This window comes from Abramis brama (assembly GCF_963993115.1).
Source record: "Abramis brama genome assembly, chromosome: 8".
NCBI classification, from domain to species: domain Eukaryota; kingdom Metazoa; phylum Chordata; class Actinopteri; order Cypriniformes; family Leuciscidae; genus Abramis; species Abramis brama.
Genome location: NC_139970.1, coordinates 20,958,074 through 20,978,091, shown reverse-complemented (window position 1 = coordinate 20,978,091; position 20,018 = coordinate 20,958,074). Strand labels below are relative to the sequence as shown.

Sequence of the window (20,018 nt, the reverse complement as noted above, 5' to 3'; positions counted from 1 at the left end):
TCAATTTTGCTGCACATAACGTTTCATATGAGAATGTGTAATTAAAGATGCATACAGTATACACAGAGTTCTGAAGTAAATAATAATAGTATTAAAAATATTATAATAATATAATATTATTGGTCATTGTTTAGCATATGAGGTACAGCTGTAAGTGCAACTTTTTGAGTGACACGTTGGAACTATAACCAACACAACATTTTGCATTTTTTCCTCCTCAAACAGGCAGAAATATATGGAAGCTTGTTTCCGCCACAGAATAAAACATTTTAAAATATAATTGGGACTTTTTATCTCACAACTGCGGGTTTACATTTTACAGGTTATATCTCGCAATTCTGACTTTATAACACGCAATTGCGACTTTATATCTCGCAATTCTGCCTTTTTTTCTCGCAATTGTGAAATATAAACTTGCAATCGTGGGTTATAAAGTCCAATCCTAAGGATAAATGACTTATTTTCCTCAGAATTGTGGGTTTATATCTGACAATTCTGACTTTATAACTTGTAATTGTGACTTTATATCACGCAATTCTGACTCTATTCTGAGATGTAAACTCACAATTGTAAGAAAAAGTCAGAATTGTGCGATACATTTTTTTTTTATTAAACATTTTATTCTGTGGCGGAAACAAGCTTCCATAGAAATATGCTTTCAGAGCAGAGTGAGATTTATATGGCACACATACAGTTAAGATCACCGTGAGAGTCACTGAGTGACAATAAAAAAATAAAAAAAGCTTAATACAACTACAAAATTATCCTAGTTTGATCTCAATTAACTGAAGTGTAGAACAGCCATGTTCTACAGAGTGCTTCTTAAATGTTGTCATACATAGAGTTCATTTGTCAAAGGCTACCTTGTCACTTTCTCTGTAGCGTCATTGTTGTTGAATCCACGGAAATCAAATTACCAAGTAAAATGGCCCGCGTTTCATGTTGATTCAATAGGATGTTGTGCAGACATATAAAGAGTAGATAGATTAACAGGTATTTAGCAACTCAGCATTTATTTTTGCACAGCTGGAACGCTGTGTTGACCAATCAGCATCCTGGCCCTAAACTATCCAACAAATCAGCATTAAATCTGTTAGTGTCACATGGAATAATTCAATAATTTGCATCAGATGAAAGAAAGTCCACCCTTATTTCCCCAACCTGCTTATGAAACATGACCCGCATCACTCGGCAAGAAAGACGAGCAATTGTGAACAGGACCACGAGGCTGCAGATGCTGTAATGGACATATCCATGTTTGGACGAGGAGAGGAAAGGACCAAACCTATCAATTTCCCACAACTCTCCTCTCGAGTAATTTTGCGGCGGGCTTCGGCGGTCTAATTGGTGGACATTTTCAGAAATGAAATTTGACAACAAAAGATAGCCCGCAATGACAGGCCGGCTCCCGGGCTCCCTAAGCAGAAGTGACGGCACTTTTTATATGCCATCTGCAATTGAGGAAATAATTAGAAGTATTTTGGCTGGTGTAACATTATTTAGACAGGCCATCAATGTTCTCCGACCCCTCCCGCGTCCTCTCGTTCGCAGGTGAAGCTCAATTTGTGCCTGGACTGTTTCATTAAAACACCAGTCACACCGGCTAAGCCTTTGTACTGCAGGGAGAGTGCATTCTGGGTAGGCAAATCGTTGTCTAAGAGTAAGACGATAATCAAGTCTTCTATCCTCAACCCTCAATTCTAAAATTGTGCACCTCCGAAAAAAGGTCTAAAAAATAAAAAAAATAAAGCATTTCCCTTTCAGTTCAATCAAGCTGAGATGGAATAATGAGGTGAATATAATTTAAACCAATCTGTGATTTCTGCTTTTTAGAAATAAGCTTTCACATCCTCCTGTTTCTAAAAACAGAACGGCACAGTATGCAGTGGCATGACTTGTTGCTAAGCTACAAGATGCATCTAGAAGAAACCGCTAAGTGAATGCTTTGTGCGAGCGCACACACGTGCGCGTTTGAGTGTTCATGCTTTTTTTTCTCCTATGTGCTTCAATGGGAGAGAGATGTGGAATTGCTTTTCTTCAATGAGTGACAGGCAGGAAGTTCTTGAACAAATATGAGTGGAGGAAATGCAGAATGAAAAAGGGGAAAATAGAATGAGGGAAGTGCATTGAGAGGAAGAGAAAAGATCAGGGGCGGAACGCATGAGTAGCACTTGTCCGGTTCTCCAGATTAGGCCAGATGAATCATAAGGACCCAGAGAACCCACAAACCAGAAGAAACTTCCTCTATACGCTTTTATTTTCAGTCATTCAACGTCTATTCACATGGAATCTGAACTTTAGGGCACACACACACACACACACACACACACACACACACACAGCAAAAAAAAGATTTCAGAACGAACAATGAACCTCAATGAACTTGTTATATAGTGCGTGTTTTTTGTGTGTGTTTTTTTGGAGGCTAAACCAGTTTTACTTCTTTGAATGCTGATCAATTCATTCAGGTATTCAACTTTTTTAGCAAAAAAAAGTTGCCATCAGAGAATGTGCAAATCTTTGGTACATTAAACAATAAAATAAAATCAAATAAAACCTTTCGTAATGGTTAGCTGCACTGAACTTCTTATGTCAGTGCAAGTTGCTTTCAGTTAAAACAGCTCAAACATGTATTTTAGTCTGGGACTAGGCTTAAGCCTTGTCTGTGAAACCTGGGGTTACTTTTTTTTGTCAATATTTGATACTGTCAAGCTTGTTGTGACTTATGAACATCCCTTATGAGGCTAGACTGATATTTGATATTGCTTCATTCAGATATCAAACCTTTTCAGATAATGAAAATTCAATATTGGACATTCTGTGAACAGTTTTGGTTGGGAAAATGGTTGACAGCTAGACCTGCAGTCATATATATCATATATATACATATACATATATACATATGTTTGTATATTTCAATAAAATATTAAGTCCATTTTTTGAATCTAAAGAACTATTCATCATTAGTTAGTTGTCAATTTAGCCTTTTCTAACACAGTTACCTACATTTCTTTCAGACACATTGAAAACACATTAAACCCTCATTGAGGGAGAGATGGTGAATAAAAGAGACAGAGAAGCGGTGTCAGGACAGGGAAGGGTTCGCAGATACGGGGAGACACTTAAGGGAGCGGGCTGGCACTCTTTAAAAGCAGCCGAACGCGCCTGCAGCTCTCATTCAGCTCAGCAGAATGGCTGATTAATTAACGGGCAGAAAAGCACTCCAGCACTCACACAACCAACACTAAAAGCTTTTCTTTCTCCATCTAGTGATTTCTATAATTATTTTGATGGTGAGGCTGCGCTCCAGGCCCCAAGAAAGCAGGGAAGGAGGAGGTGGAGGGTACATGTGGAGATAGGGAGGGGAAAGAGCCCTAAAGCCCGGGACACACCAAACCGACGCCAAAGAACTAGCGCTGATGAAAGCCGACTGTGTTGTCGCCTTAGTCGGGGGGAAAAGCTGCACTTAAACACACCGAGAGAACCACAGCAGTCTGTCAGCTAGAATGTGTGTTCTGCGCCTGCGTGTAAATGAGACAACGGTCTATTTCTGCAGATATAATCATCCATATTCGTCATTCAAAAAGGGAAACCGACGTTGCAGGCTGCAGATACACAAACCGTAAACAAAGCAGTGCGTGGTTACCGTTTTGAATATCAGTCCTACTGTTCACTTTCTTTATTCCACTCTGCTCTTGTTAATATTGAAATATTCACCAAGGAACACTTAGGTAAGATGACGTAACATTAGAACAGCCTTCAATCTGTACCGGTTTGACTTCTTTGCTTGCTGTTTTGCTATTATTCTCGTGCACTGATTTGTTCACTAAGCTGAACAGCCAATCAAGAGTTCCCTCCTTCACCGACGGCCCGACGCCGATTCAACATGTCGAATCGGCCTAAAAAAAGGACCAATTTCTGCCGAAGGTGCAGAACACACTGAGAAAAACTTAGTTGGCCAACGCACAAAAACTGCCCGACCTCCGTCTGTCGGCTTGGTGTGTCCCGGGCTTAACAGTGTGTGGGGGTTTTTTTGGGCCAAATTTTTCAATGGCTGGCCACAATGGCTGCTGATGGGGGATGTAAGTAGACATTGGTAACCTGTGGAGTAGCTCTTGATGGATTTGCACCGTGTTTTGGACTGACCCTGGCGGGGTTACATTGAGGATTGGAGGACTGTTTGCTTAGTGCAGTGTGGGGGCTATTGTTCTCAAGCACATCCAGGACACGCCATTCAAACGGCGAGATAGAGTGCCGACTGGAGAGCTGGCAACCTTGTAGACCCTTTCTTCCTCTTATCAAACCGATTCCCCACTTTATCCTCATATGTTTGTCTATAAAAGTGTTTTTGGAGATGTGGAAGCAAAGGTTGCCAATCTCCAGCTCTCCGTTGGTCTCTATAGAACTCAGTCGCCCCTGTGCAGATAAGCGAGTCACCTGTCTCCCCCTTTCCTCTATATCTGGAGGGAACAATGATTATTTTTTAATTGGAGCGGAGCAGAGCTCTGGAGAGTCTGGTTGTTATAGTAACTTTCCATGTCGAGTGTGGTGGGCTGAAGGAGCAGCTCGCTGCGGACCCTTCTCACAGCCAATGCCAAATAGCTCCTGCTCCCTTCTCTCTCATAAGGAGAACCTCAAGAGCCCCTCACTCTTTTCTCTCACCACATTCCCCACGTCCTTCACCTGCCTGCCTCTACCTCTCCAGAGCGCTCAGAGGAGAGGAAGAACGGAGAGAAGGAAACAAATGTCTTTGGTGTTGGCTGTTTAGATTTGATGAGATTTATGTCTCGCAATTATTGAAATAAAATAAATGTATTCCTATGATGACAAAGCTGAATTTTCAGCATCATTACTCCAGTCTTTAGTGTCACATGATCCTTCAGTAATAATTCTAATATGCTGATTTGATGCTCTGATTTGAACATTTCTTATTATTATCAGTGTTTCAAACAGTTGTGCTGCTTCATATTTTTGTAGAACATTTTAAATCTTCTGTAAAATTATAAATGTCTTCACAAAAAAAAAAAAAAAATTACTGACCCCAAACTTTTGTATTGTAGTGTTTGTATGAATTTATTCAAAATAATTAATAAATGAATACAATAACTTTAAAACACTTCTTTTGCAAAAAATAATGCTTTTAGTTTCTAAATTTAAATACATTTTGGGGCATAAAGTCAAAAATGTCAGAATGATACAACTGTCCTGATATCATAATTAAGATAAAGTTTGACATACTTTTATTATCCTTTCTTAGAAAAAAACAACAAACATATTTCAACAAAACTGCTTCACTCATTAATATTGTAAAATTTTGTGTCCGCAAAATCAGTCATGTGGTAATTTTAAGGTGATGATACACTGGGCAACTTTTTGAGCAATGTTGCCGTCAACAGGCAACCAGTCGAGACACGGGGCCCACGACCGATCTAAAGTATCCAGATAGAAGTTGTTGCCCATTCGCAATGGGAAAGAGCCCAAGCAACATTGTCCAGCAACATTGCTCAAAAAAGCTGCCCCGTGTATCATCACCTTTATGAAACTTTTCAAAACCAAATGAAACCAACATGAATACAAAGAGTCCATTTTCAACAACCTGGCAGATGTGCTTTTAACTAGATATTTAAAATATATATATATATATTTTTTTATTAATGCTTATATTAACTCTTATATGTCATTGACCCTTAAACCATGCACTACGCAGTTCTTTATTAGGTTAACACTACTGGAGAGAGTAGCTCAGTTTTATTTACTTGCCAAAGCCGATTTTAATTGCTTTTGTCACTTATTGAGTGGACCCAGGAAACACCAACGTAGAGGATTGTAGCTTAAGAAATTTTCCTGATTTAAACCTCAGCTTCCAAATGTCTACATCAAGTGTAATTGTGTCTGAAAGATTTACTACAAGTAAGTAGTGCTGTGCTCTGGTCTTGCCTTCCGAGAGACTAAATCAGTTCACGGGTTAAATTTGTGCTTTAGGTAACTGCACTGAAAGAAGTGAGACAAAAAAGGAATCATTTTATGAACATCATACACACAATCTTTTACACCAACATGATTCTAGCAGGCCAATCAGTTTTATTTATTAAATAATTGAAATATGATATGATATAATGTACCGTACTACACAGACATACTTCAAAGTAAAACACCCTCCACAGTCTGTCTAGGCCATGCATGGAAACAAAGTCGCAAAAACAGGTCATTAACACTGCATACATTTGCATATCAATGTCATTTACCGCAACTTGACTGCTAAGTCTTTGTGAACAAAGTTTTCTTTTACTCACCCTTATGTAGTTCAAAACTTATAATACTTTATTTTCTACTGTGAATCATAAAAAATAATATTGTTAGAGTTTTGAGTTGAGTTGTATGTTGTTTTGGACACCATTGACTTTCATTGTATGGAAGTTCTGCAGAAGAAATGGTTTAGACTGACACAAGAGTAACAATGACTATATTTACAGTTCTGGGTGAACTTGAAGGGTCAAAATAAGGTAAAAATGGTCATGAGAAGCTTAAAAAAAGTATTTTGTATTTTATTATAAGTGGACATGCCATGTCACCATGACATGTCACCATGACATCAAATTTTTGCGTCCCTCATAATCTTTAATCAAAATAACTTCCCCTCCCTCTTCTCTGACTTCTGGCGCGAGGACGGGACAACCTGTCCCTCTCATGACATAACAAAAACAGCAAACCAATAGCAAACGACAACCATCCAACAATCCAATTTCCACATGGTCAAAATCAAGTCCCGCCCTACATTTTTTTCTTGTCCTTTCTTGTTTCACTAAGATATACATTAGGGCTGTCACTTTTTATTCGATATTCGAATATGCATTCGAACATGACGTGAAATATCCGTAATTGAACTATAAATAAACTATTCGGTTTTTAAAGTGCCATGTGTAGTGCTATGATTAGAACGTTTGTTTTTTATTTTATTGTTTGCCATCTCATCCAGTAGCGGGCGCTCTAAACGTATTGTAGCGTAGGCCAATGACCAAATCAAGCGAATAATCGCCAATAGCCACCCTGTTTTGAAAATGGAAGATAACGCACAGAACGGCCAGCCTGAGCGGACAATTACGTCCCCAGCTTCATATTTTGGGTTCTACACCGTAGATAGTAAAGTAACCGTTAAAGATAAGATAATTTGCCGAATTTGCAAAAAAACGTTTACTTGCGCATCCTCGACATCCAATCTTCGCGCTCACCTGTCGAGTTACCATCCAAATGAGGCAGCGGAGTCAGAGACACAGCATATGGCCAGGCGTCCAACATCGTATGACTGCATACTTTCCTGCACAACCGGTCGGCACCTTTTTTTTTCATGTAACGTTAGCCTAATTTTGTGATTGGCTATGCATAGTGCAAAGTGGCACTTCATAAGTTCAGACAGGCTTGAGTCCTGTTTATGACTGTCAGACTGTTAATAAATTTGTGATTGAATCTTCGTTACGGTGTTTTTTTGGGGGGGGGGGGGGGGGGTAGCTCGTAGATATTCGAATATATTCGAATACATTGCTTGATATTTGATATCCGTTCGAATTTTTCTCAAGAGTGACAGCCCTAATATACATCACAAAAGAGAAGAAAACATTATCACAACTTCAGTTTCATGTCAACTTTAAACAATTCATAAGGTAAAAAAAATAATAAAACAGTCTAGATGCAGAGAATCCTGTTGCACTTCACCACTGACCATACAGTATAAGCCACTACACATATTGAGAGACACTTTTTATGACAGCGGTGGGCAGCAGGCTGCGTGTTAAACTGCCTGTCCGTCTAAATAACCGAGCCGCTTTAATGACTCTCAGAGGATGCTTTTAAATCAGACACAGGCCATACAACAGAGCAACTCTCCCGTTTAACAAACTCTTCAAATGACATGAGAGCGTGCTCACGCTGACTCCAGAGTCACTGATGCTCTTCTCATTCACGTCCTCAATTTACCCATCAGCCGCATATCAGCGTGAATTCACTCAAAATACTCCCCTTATGCAGGGCAGAAATTAATAAGCAGCGCTATTCAAACTCACGCCGCCTGGCAGAGTGCGAAAAGATAACGGCGGGGAAATTAACCAGATTATTTATCAAAAACTGAGGCTGTGGGAGACACCCGGCCACAGAGTCAGACAATGTGTGGTTGCACAGATTGGTTGACTAGTCGACTTTAATGCTCTTCCATGACGCTTTAAGCTTGGCGTTGACTAGCCGCTGATCATGGCCTATAGAGGGCGCAACAGGATAAGAAATCTTTGAAGTCCACTTTTACGCTCCGTTTCCAGCAGTTAAAATGACAAGTAAATGCATACATACTCCAAGAGCGCTCCTCAAGATTTGTTTGATTATACCATCCGGATGCTCAAAATTGATCGGGTGAATGCAGGTTTTATCTCAAACCCTGCCAGCGTTTAAACAAAAAAAAGAAGAAAAGTTGCCAGCCCCTGCCAGCGTTTTTGACCATTTTCACAACATTTTCCTGGCCCCCAGAATATTCTGTAGTATGAATATCTGAACGTGCAATATATAAAAAGAAAGAACAGTCCCTCTGCTTTTAAACAAAAAAAATATTGTTTTATTATAGGTTCATGCATTCAACACTTGAATGTGGGGAAGTTTCATAACAAAGCAACATTTTGAGCAAAAAATCATGAGAAAATCATGTTTATGTCAAAGAATACATCTGGATCGGATTCAGAATGATGATCAAAACACAGATGGAGTAGATCAAGTCCATCAACACCCACACAGATTCACAGTCCTATAGCTCGTCCTGGGTTGACATTTCATTCAGTAACATTAGGCAGTTTTGATTTATAGGCTGTTTAATGTTGATGATTACGTTATTTTATCTGATTACATATGAGATTGCTCATTTTTTCATCTTCTTTGCATGTGTTCTGATCAGGAGATTCAGTACTCTTTCAGTAGATGCGTAAAAGCGCCTCCTACCGCATAACAGTGCGATTTATCAATAAAATAGCTTAGAAATTGAAAAGTTCTAGCATATATTTCTTAGTAACTAAATCCCACAGTTTCACTATTAGTAGAGAGACGCCAGGTAGATTTAATTCACACACAAATGCTCTCTCACTAATGCATTCATATAAATGTAATCTTTACTGTGCTGCATTATCTTTATTTGATTTATAATGATCAGAAATCTGTGAGGAATATAACGACCCAAAGACAAAATAACTGATAACAATAAGCTGTTATGTAGGAGCGCTGTTGTTCAAGTCTCAGCTCGAGGTTCAGAGGTCATCAGCGACTAGTCAACGTCAACTCGACTTTAATTCAACCCCTAATAGCTACTACACCTTTGTCTCCATGTTGTGGCATACATCCTTCCCTTCATTCAAATGAACAAGTTTCCTTATGACACCATCTTCAGCCAACTACTGTATCTGACCAACAACTGACCCCTCATACCGAGACATTCCTGTTTTAAACGAATCTCCTTGTGACTCAAATATCCACTCAGAAATAGCCCCAGGGACAATGGGACCAAGACATTCAGATATACATAATGTACAGGAACATGCCAGTTACTTTTGCATTATGCATTAGAGAGAAGTTTTCACTTGTATTTGTCAGTGACAACATAAGTCATTTGTGCGATTCATTTTAAAATGCACTTGATCAAAATTCCAAGGCTAATGCATTATTTCACCATAGGTGGAGGCCAATGAAACAGATACATTGATATATTTCTGATTTTCAATCAAAAGAGTAGAAGTGCAGCATGGCTGTGCCAGAGCTGGAGACTGAGCTTGTGTGTCCATCAGGAATAAGAGAATCAATATTAGAGCAGCTACTCTTGGCTTACAGCTGTGACTCTATGTCTTAAGGTTATGAGAATTACAAGTCAAGGCGAGGAAGAACTTGTTATTAAAGTGTGTTATTTGGCATTATGGGTTCTTTACGGTTGCCGAGCAACTTGCTGTATTAATATAGCATTCAAATGACAGGCATCACAGGTGTGTGTCTATCAGATATTACACAACAGCTTCAAACTTGACGCATCCAATCAGAATTGCCACTTTGAGTCTTACTTTTAAAAACAAGTATTATTGTTTTTATAACAATAAAAGAAGATTGCTATCTAGGCATGTTACCTTTTTTTGATACGTAGAATGAATAAATGTAAAGTATTGAGTTTTTCACTCTTTTCAGAATTTTTTTATTTAGTACATCCTTGCTGAATAAAATTATTAATTTCTTTTTAAATCTTTTTGACACCAAACAATTGAACAGAAGTGTATTTCCCTCACTGGATATAGACATTACAACATGGTTATTTATTACTTATACTACGGGGCTCTTGAATGCTCTGATTGGTTGACGAAATTTTTAAAGGGGAGGTATAATGCCCTTTTCACAAGATGTCAAATACGTTTTTGATGTCCCCAGAGTGTGTGTGTGAAGTTTTAGCTCAAAATACCCCACAGATATTTTTATATAGCATGTTAAAGTTGTCACTTTTTGAGGGTAAGCAAAAACGCACCGTTTTGTGTCTGTCCCTTTAAATGCAAATGAGCTGCTGCTCCTGGCACAGGGGGCGGAGCTTCAACAGCTTGTGTCCTGAAAATTTCAAAAACTTTTAGCCTTTTATGTTCAAACCGGAGTCAGACAATGATGGAGAGACTCAAGAAGAAGTGACAACATGTAGAAGCAACAGGACACATTTCTGAATGGTTAGTTGGTGAATTTATGTAGCTTATGTGTAGTTATCTTCTAGTCATTGATTAGCATATTCTGTCTTGATAATCTATAAATCGTGTTCAGGGGGCGGGGTTTATGTAAATTCTAGCGTTGGTGATGTCACTAACCCGGGAGGAATGTTGTGTAGTCTCTACCAGCCGTTTGTTGTAGTCCTTAAAAAGCGATTTCTTTAAAAGCAAATATCTCCCTTTGCATTGAACTTTGAGCGTTGTAACTTTGCAGATGTTGTTTATGCTCAAACAGCAACATTACACACTAACTAAAGTTAGAAAAGTCAAATCATAATCAACCACCCCTTTAAGGTGTGCAATTATTTTCAGGAAAACACAGCTAAAGTAGTTCCAGGCAGGTCTTGACCGCATTTCAGTTTCATATCACTTCACCAAATGATTTCAGTTATTTCCTTACAGACTATAACAGCAAAAGAACCAAAACCCAGACCAACACTGACCAAGCAAATAAATATAGTAAACAATAGGATAAAAACGACAAACTATTTCCATGTTTTTTGCAACAATATTACGTTTTATTATGTACGGAAAGCACATACTCTTTCCCCCCGCTCTCTCCCCCACTCAAACACATACACACACTGTACGGACAAACACTCTCACAGAAACATGTTGTCAGCGCTGCTCTGACGATTTTATCAGTAAAATAGTTTAACAACTTAAAAGCTACATGACATTTCTCACTAGCGAGGTAATAACGGCGCTGTTCTTGGAGCAGATAAACTTACAGTAGAGACGCTGCAGCCGAACACCGTTGAGAGACGCACATACACAGTGTTTTCTTCAGAACTGCTTTTATAGATGAAATGAACTAATTAAATAATTAATGATCTTTAAAACGGAACTGAATCAACACTGAACTGACAGCTGAACAATGACACTTTTCTTTAGGAGCTACAGTACAGACACTCTGTAAACAGATGAGGACTGAGAAAATAATAAAAGACTGTACAATTTAAACTTTAATCCTTCAGCAATCAACACAATCCCGAAGAAATCCACTCACTGAATGCACTTGAAGGCTGGCTTGAGCAGGTTTTTTCAGCAAGGATGTATGTATATGCATATTTACCTGTCTGCAGCAGTAGGTGGAGGGCTTCGTTGTTTGTTGACTTTGGCATACAGGCCGTCCAGAGGGTCTTCTGTGGACGGCTCTCTGCTGTGGGACACTGGGGGTGGGGGTCTCTGCGGGGAGGGGCTGCGGTTCCCGTATAGCGGCTGGGAAGGTGATACGCGCTCCCTGAAGTTGTTGATGCGGGCGTAGTTCGGGTCCAGGTCATCATCCTCCACGTCAGGTGGGGAGAACCGATCCCGAACCTGCCGTTCCCTCAACTCCTGGTGCTTGGCCTCAATTCTTTAACATAGAAAAGCTGATGTTAACTTATCTTCCATTAGAAATTATTATTTTGAGGTGTTTGTCTATCTTTTCAGTCTGGGAGGGGAAATGCGATCTAAAATTTCAATTCCGCAAATGAGCAAACCAAATGAGGCAATGAGAGTGCAACTGAAAGCACTTGAACTTGAATCGTACTTACACTTTCAAGTACCGCTCCAAAAATACAATCAACTGGAAAGGTCAAGAAAGACCTTTCGGACACATCCAGCTGATTTTCCCTCTCCCGCTTTCCTTTTCTGTCTCTCTCAGGAGCTTCAACAGGCTCAGTCAATAAAGTCTCTCTCTGAACAAATGCCACTCTGGAGCATATGGAGGAGAACAGCACGGCTCCAGCTCGCACTTCACACGTTTCCAAGTCCAAATAAGCCTTGGCAAACACCACACAAAATAATGACTGCAAAAACATCCCTGCATCTCAGCTAAATATATCCTTTTCTCCTGTCTTTTGGCAGAATATACATGACACACCGAGAGACAGAGATAGAGAGAGGACGAGGAATCTAGTGCTGTGTGTCATCTCAATAATGGACCACAAAAAGCTGTCAGAGTGAATGAGATGGAAAGGGACGAAAAATAAAGAGATATAAACCTGTGCGTCATACAGTGAGTCATATGACAATAACAAACTATACCTTTCTTCACATTCAGCACTTAACTTTATTCCCAGATTCTTCTTCAGCCAGTAACTAACTGATCAACACATCCCATAAACTGAAATCAAACTCTATTCTGCTAACTTCAGCATTAATGACTGCTATCTTTACATCAGTGAGATTTTTATATAATCATCATCCAGTCGTTATCACAAAATAAACTCTGACAGGATGAACCGGACATTTTAAGTGTCTTGAATCACTTTGAAGGGATTTGTTTTGTGATAATGACCGGATTGGTTTGAGTAATTATTATATTATTAAGAAACTATGTAGGGAATTGATAGCCTGGGACAATGATCAATTTAATTTACTCATATTCATGCATTTGGCAACATCTTCAATCCAAGCAGTGCACTTAAGCTATACATTTTATCAGGATGTACATTCATGTGTTACATTTCTTGGCAACTGCAAACAGTCTTCAGTTAGGCTAATGAACCATATTATTAAACAAATTGTTAATTGTGATTATTATTAACAAATTTACTATTTATTGAGTGTATTAATACTTGTTTAAACTGCAAGCTGAGAAGCATCACAAAGTCATTAGTCACAGTAATTCATCACTAAAAGAATATCAGAATGACTTTCAACAGATGTTTTTAGTTAAGAATATAAGTCAATCAGCTCTATTTTTTTCAGATGTTATTTAAATATTTTTTTCAATTGTGCAATGTGTTTCAGGTGATGTGCTCTTGAGTCTCTTATGAGAAGTCGTCCTCCTTTGAGCCTTGACTCCTCCTGAATTTCTTTTACTCCCAGAGGACATTACTTGCCACTGTTTCTGTTAGGTAGCTCAAGGGATCTAGGCCTGAATCCCTATAAAACTGCATTAGGACAATCTGCACAGTCAAAGACTCCTAAGTATGTAGCAATTTAGGCATCATGGTCGTGGTCAAATCACAAAGGCTGTTCCGAAAGGTAGGTAGCATAATTACCAACGCCTTAAAAGATTGATTCTTTAAGTCAAATTTATAAAAAAAGAATCACTTAATGTTTTCTGAGAAGGCTATCCCATAATACAATGAGGCAATGATTCATTTAAAGAATCAATAAAAAAAGATCGGTAAGATTTTAAAAATATTTTAGAGAAACAAAAAATCTCTTATGCGTTTGCGTGAGGAGATCTATTATTCGAGTTGCTACGAATGTAGAGCGTTTCAAATCATTCACTGACAGTATGAGGTTCCATCTCGGTTAGGATACAAGACAAGGTTTTTAGTAGTGATTCATGTGGTGTGAGAGGGTGTAATGACATCAGTCCTACCTTTCTCTCTCTTCCTTCATCCTCTCCAATTCTTCTTCACTCAGAATTTCTGACGTCTGCTTCTGTGCATTCATTTTTGTCTCTGTCTTGTTCTTTTCTTCCTTTTTCTTTCCAAATCTGAGAGAGAGAGAGAGAGAGAGAGAGAGAGAGAGAGAGAGAGAAAGACATCACTGCATGATCACTGTTTGCAAATTACGTTTATCTAGGAAATCAGCTACTATCTAGTATACAGTATATATATGTGTGTGTGTGTGTGTGTGTGTGTACTCTGGGGAGCTCCTAAACTGCTGTAGGGGCCAGAGCGTGTCAGTAGAGATGTTCTGTTAACATGCATCATTTCTGCACCAGTGATTGAGTCCTGCACCCGTCTCCATGTTCTTTGCTCATAGAAGGTCATTTCTCATGTGTGCCTGTGTCTCAAACCCACTGCCGCCCAGTCGAGCAGCTTCAGCGCAGTGTATCAATGTCACAGCGAGCAGAGGCCGTGGCCTCCAGCTACACACACCGGGACACGTCAAAGCACATACACACACACACACTGTCAGAGGAAATCACACCAGTGTCCTTTAGCAACTCACATCCGGCGCACACTCAAACACAATGATGTGATCTGATTTAAATTATCTTGAATCTCACACATCTGCACACAATGATCGTAATGTGAACATCTTTGCAATGCATTCAGCAATATTGAGGGAGCATATGAGCTTGACAAGAGTCCTACTAAGCACTGCAGGAAGCAATTATATACGCCATATCATCACTTAAACATAAACACAGGCTCTGAGCTACTGAGAAAAATAAAGATAAAAAATGTACTGTGATAATAATAATAATAATAATAATAATAATAATAATAATAATAATAATAATAATAATAATAATAATATATATATATATATATATATATATATATATATATATATATATATATATATATATATATATATATATATATATATATATATATATATATAAAATCATAGTTTTATGATTTTATAGATATTCTTTGAAGTATGTGCTCTATATTCTCCTATATATATATATCTAAAGAATATCTATAAAATCATAGAACTATATACTACATCTCGAGAATACCATCTAAGATGGTATTTAAATGCTTTGTTTTGTAGTTTTTATTGTGGGGGTCAAAATATGTACTACACACTGCAAATGCAATACAATGAGATGTACAAATAAATATTCCTCTAAAGGCCTGATGTATCATATTTGATACATTTTAACACGTTTTTTCTTTAAAAATAAATATGTATGAATAAACATAAATTGCTTCAGTCCAGTAAGTGTTCATCTTGAAATATTAATAACAGCATACAATGTATTCTTGAGTTTACTTTATAAAACAGTAAAGATTTCACAGCAAAAAGACACGTATAACCATGACCTGTATAACAATTATACTAAATGGCATTTCACTCTCTAAAAGTATAAACTATACATCAGATGACAAAAGGCATGTAACAAGTTTTTCAGCCAAGCTTTTGATCATGTTGATCATGTAGAGGCTTTAGAAATTTGCGAATCAAATATGATACAGCTGGCTATATAATGCAAAGATATTTCATACAGTATATTGATATAAAAAAAAAAAAAAAAACACACACACACACACACACACAAATGAATAAATAAGACCGGAAGGGACCAATGAATGATGAATCAATGAACGAACGAACTAACAAAAAAAGTTGAAATGAATGAAACAACACACAAAAACAAACAACCAAACATGGAGGAATCACTGAACAAATTAACTAAACAGTTCAATTAGGGAGCGAATGAACAAGCAAATGAATGAACTAATTGTCTCAATAACAAACCAATTAAGGAAACACTAAATTAATCAAGAAACCAAATAACAATCAAACTATCAAACAAATGAATGACAGAACAAACTAATGAAGGAAGGACTGAACAAATGTATAAATCATAAATGAGTGAACAAACAAATGAAGTATGAATGAATGAATGAAGAAATGGATGAATGAACAAAGGAATGAAGTAATGAACCAAAGAAGATAACAATGAACGCATGAAACCAAAGAATAAGCAAATCAATTAGGGAAACAATGAATGAACAAATAAATTAATGAATAAAGAAAATAATAAAATAATTGATGGGGGAAAAAGAACAAATGGAAAAACTAAAACGCGTAAAGCCTATTTCAATCGCCTTGTATCTCTCACTCTGCAGAACCTTTGAGTCATTTAATTCAATGCCCTCAAAAACTAGAGTTTAACACTAACACAGCAGGACTGTGTTCAGATGTTGTGGGGATTTCCAGAGGTCACAGAGTGAATAAAACGAAAGGAGTAGCAAAATACATAGGTGATTCACACTAGCCTGCAGCTCAGTCATCCAAGCCTCATATAGTCAACAGGTCTGTCCAGAACATTTCCCTTTTTCACTCCGTCTACACCCATTACTCAGCGCTCAAGCAGGGTGGATGATTCATAGCCCGTCAGCGCTCCAACCTTTCCTCTTGTTTTCAAACAAATTCCAAACAACAAACGCTATGTAGCCAACTTACTGATTGACACTGCCAGGAGGAGAAGACGGTTTTCCCAGACAAACTAGGGAAATGTTAAGAGAGGAATAACGATTAACTTTCTGCCATCCTAACCAAAAAGTTTGGGAATTGAGAACTTTTACGGGCATACATATTTCTTATTGGCCATGAAACTGTATATTGGACTGTACAAATATTAAGATATTAGGAAATATTTATGAACAGAAATTCACAGCTCATGTTTCATAAATGAGGGCCAATGATAATTTAGTTGGCCATTCATATTGCTTTAACTTGATTTGGTTACATAACCTACATCTGATAAGAGATGATGTTTTGAGAGCCACATATAAACACACACACACACACACACACACACACACACACACACACACACACACACACGTACACACACACACACACGCACACACACGCACACGCACACGCACACACACACTGTGCTTGCATGTTTTATGGGGACTTTCCATAGACATGATTTTTACACTGTACAAACTATATATTATATCCCCTTACACTAACCCTTTCTGCATTTTTACATTTTCAAAAAACATCACTTAGTATAATTTATAAGCTTTTTTCCTCATGGGGACCAAAAAATGTCCCCACAAGGACACGGATTTTGAATATTGCCATAACATGGCACATGGAACATTTTGTCCCCATAATGTAGGGTTCACCAGGCCACACTAACACAAACTAACACACACGCACATCTCTCAGTGGAGAGTAAGACACACAACTCTTGGTGACCCCAGACATGTGAGACAACAGGAGACAGCCTCACACAGACACATATAGTTCTTCAGTGTAATCAGTGCTGACTAATGTAGCTTAAGTGCAGACTAGATTTTCCATTGTCTATTCAGACATACATTTACACACACTCGTCCCTTATACCTCTTCTTACAGCACTCTTTTTACAGGACTAACAAAGTCCCTTTTGTCTTATTTGGCCATAATCAACGAATTTCTTATTTACATCGTGTTTGCACTGTCAGTTATGATGAAAGCGTTCGTTAGTGTGCAGAAATCGAGTTGATGAGATCACTGCATTCATGCGCTCAACATGTCTGTGATCGTCTACATGCTCATCACTGCAACCTTTCATGCCGCAATCTAAATATAATTCTATAGCTCTAAACATAATGCTATAATCAACACTTTTCATGATTAGTTAACCTTGAGAGCTGTAATAGTTAAAACGTAGTAAAGGTTTTCGAGAGAGTTAAACATGATACTTTTCATATGCAAAGCTGTTAGCCAATCACAGCAGTGGGCATTTACACTGAAGTCTCACAGCAGACACGCCCCTTCAAACAGCGCGATCAAATCAGAGGGTTAAAATCAGGGCAGCAAACATGCCTTTTATTTCTAAATTATGACCATTTTTTATGTAAAAATCATATCAACATTATAAGTGCACCACAGGAAACATTATAAAACAATAAAACAATGCAGTTCATGACCCTTTAAAATTTGTTTCAAATAAATTTATTGTAGTGAACTAATTTAAATAGTCAGAATTATTCTAGTGAACTGATTCAAAAAGTCATTCATTCCATTAAACTGAAAACGGCACATTTATTTTAGTGAACCAAATCAAATAGTCAGATTCATTCTAGTGAACTAATTTAAAAAGTCAGATTGATTCAAGAGAACATAAAAAAAAAAATCACCCTGTGATACTTTTCAGAACTTGTCTATTATTTATTTAGTGAAATGTTTAGTTGAATGCTGCAGTTTAATTATATTGTTCACTTTACATTGCATAAATTAGGGATATCTAGCTTTATAAATTAAAGTAAAAGTACCTGTTCAAGTTGAATACCGTCATCCTAATTGAGATTGGTTGTTCATACAAAAACTTTCATTTTCTCAATAACTCTTGGTTCTGATTAAATTAGCATTACTATATCACTGGATACATATTCGTTTAAAAAAAAATGTACTAGTATGTAATGCAAGCACATTTTAAAAGAATAGCTAGACTATAGTTGAACTAAGTTTCAAAACAGCCTCCCCACTCTGATATCCAATGGATTGGCTTTAAAGTTTACAGTTTATACTGCAATTTATTCCATAAAAACAGGAAGAAACCAACTGTATTACATGCCTGAGGTATTTGAGGGTATTCCAGTAAAGAAGCCTTGTAAATACAGGAGTGCATTATGCTAAATCTGAATGAACAGATGAGAAAGGACAATCCATCCCACTGTTTCTCTCCCTCTATCACGCACCCTTCCTGTATGTCCTCTGGCTGTGTATTTGTGTGTGGATGCAGCACTCTCATAACTTAATTACTGTATTTATCTTATTAGACTGCAGCTATTTAATGTTAGTGCTTTGGCATGCGCTTCCTGCACATCCATTCTGCTGCCTCATTAAGATCAGGCCCTATGAGACCTAAATGGTAAAACTCACTCACATTAACACGTAACTTGCTACTAATGCATTCTGACACAACATTTATCAATACAATGCATGTGAATAATTCATGGCAACAAATCTTGAGAGCATTGACTATGGACACTCCAAAAATTGACAATTGTTGGATGAGGCCATGAAATTATATCACGGATGAACAAATCAAAGACTTGATTAAAATCGTAAAAGACAATTTGTTTGATATCCAGACATTTATATTATGAAGTAAAGATGTTTGCATACAGTGACATGCATAGCTATTTATTTATAATACTACAGACTTACACAGACTTTTGACTATCTGCCTTAAACCTGGTCCACATCGCAGCCTGTTCTGCTCCTACTTATAATTCTTATAATTATAATGTAACATGTTCGGATGTAAAATAAATAAATAAAATACATTGTCAACAAAGACAAAGCTTTTTAGCATTAGTGTTATTAAATATAGAGGATATGTATTAGGTGTTTACACAAAACTTTGGGGTCAATAAAATTTTGTTTTTTGAAAAATTAATACTTTTATTCAGCAATGATGCATTAAATTGATCAAAAGTGACAGGAAAGACATTCATAATGTTACAAAATATTACTATTTCAAATAAATGTTGTTATTTTGAACTTTCTATTCAGCAAAGAATCTTTTTGTGTGTGTGTGTGTGAGCACCAAATCATCATATTAGAATGATTTCTGAAGGATCATGTGACACTGAAGACTGGAGTAATGATGCTTAAAATTCAATATCTCTGGAATAATTTACATTTAACAATATACTCAAATACATAAATTTTGTTTTAAATTGTATTAAAGAGTTGCTTTACGATGTTTGATTTTTTATTTGTATTCAATATGATGAGCATAAGAGACTTCCTTCAAAAATATAAAAAAACCGTACTGACCCCAAACTTTTTGAACAGTATATTATATTATAATTTATTATAATTCATGTGCTGCCACAGAGAATT

At 37.3% G+C, this 20,018-nt stretch overlaps 1 protein-coding gene across 3 annotated transcripts in view; it reads right to left on the bottom strand.

Annotated features, from left to right (window-relative positions):
- The window catches only part of pard3bb (par-3 family cell polarity regulator beta b), a 325,627-nt gene that overhangs the window by 65,346 nt on the left and 240,263 nt on the right, over positions 1 to 20,018 (bottom strand). For all 3 annotated transcript variants that reach the window (XM_084121943.1, XM_084121945.1, XM_084121944.1), the window contains exons 19-20: positions 14,077 to 14,193; positions 11,830 to 12,111 (exon numbers count right to left, since the gene is read on the bottom strand). In XM_084121943.1, coding sequence (XP_083978069.1) covers positions 11,830 to 12,111; positions 14,077 to 14,193 — 399 coding nt within the window. The remainder of the gene's footprint in view (positions 1 to 11,829; positions 12,112 to 14,076; positions 14,194 to 20,018) is intronic.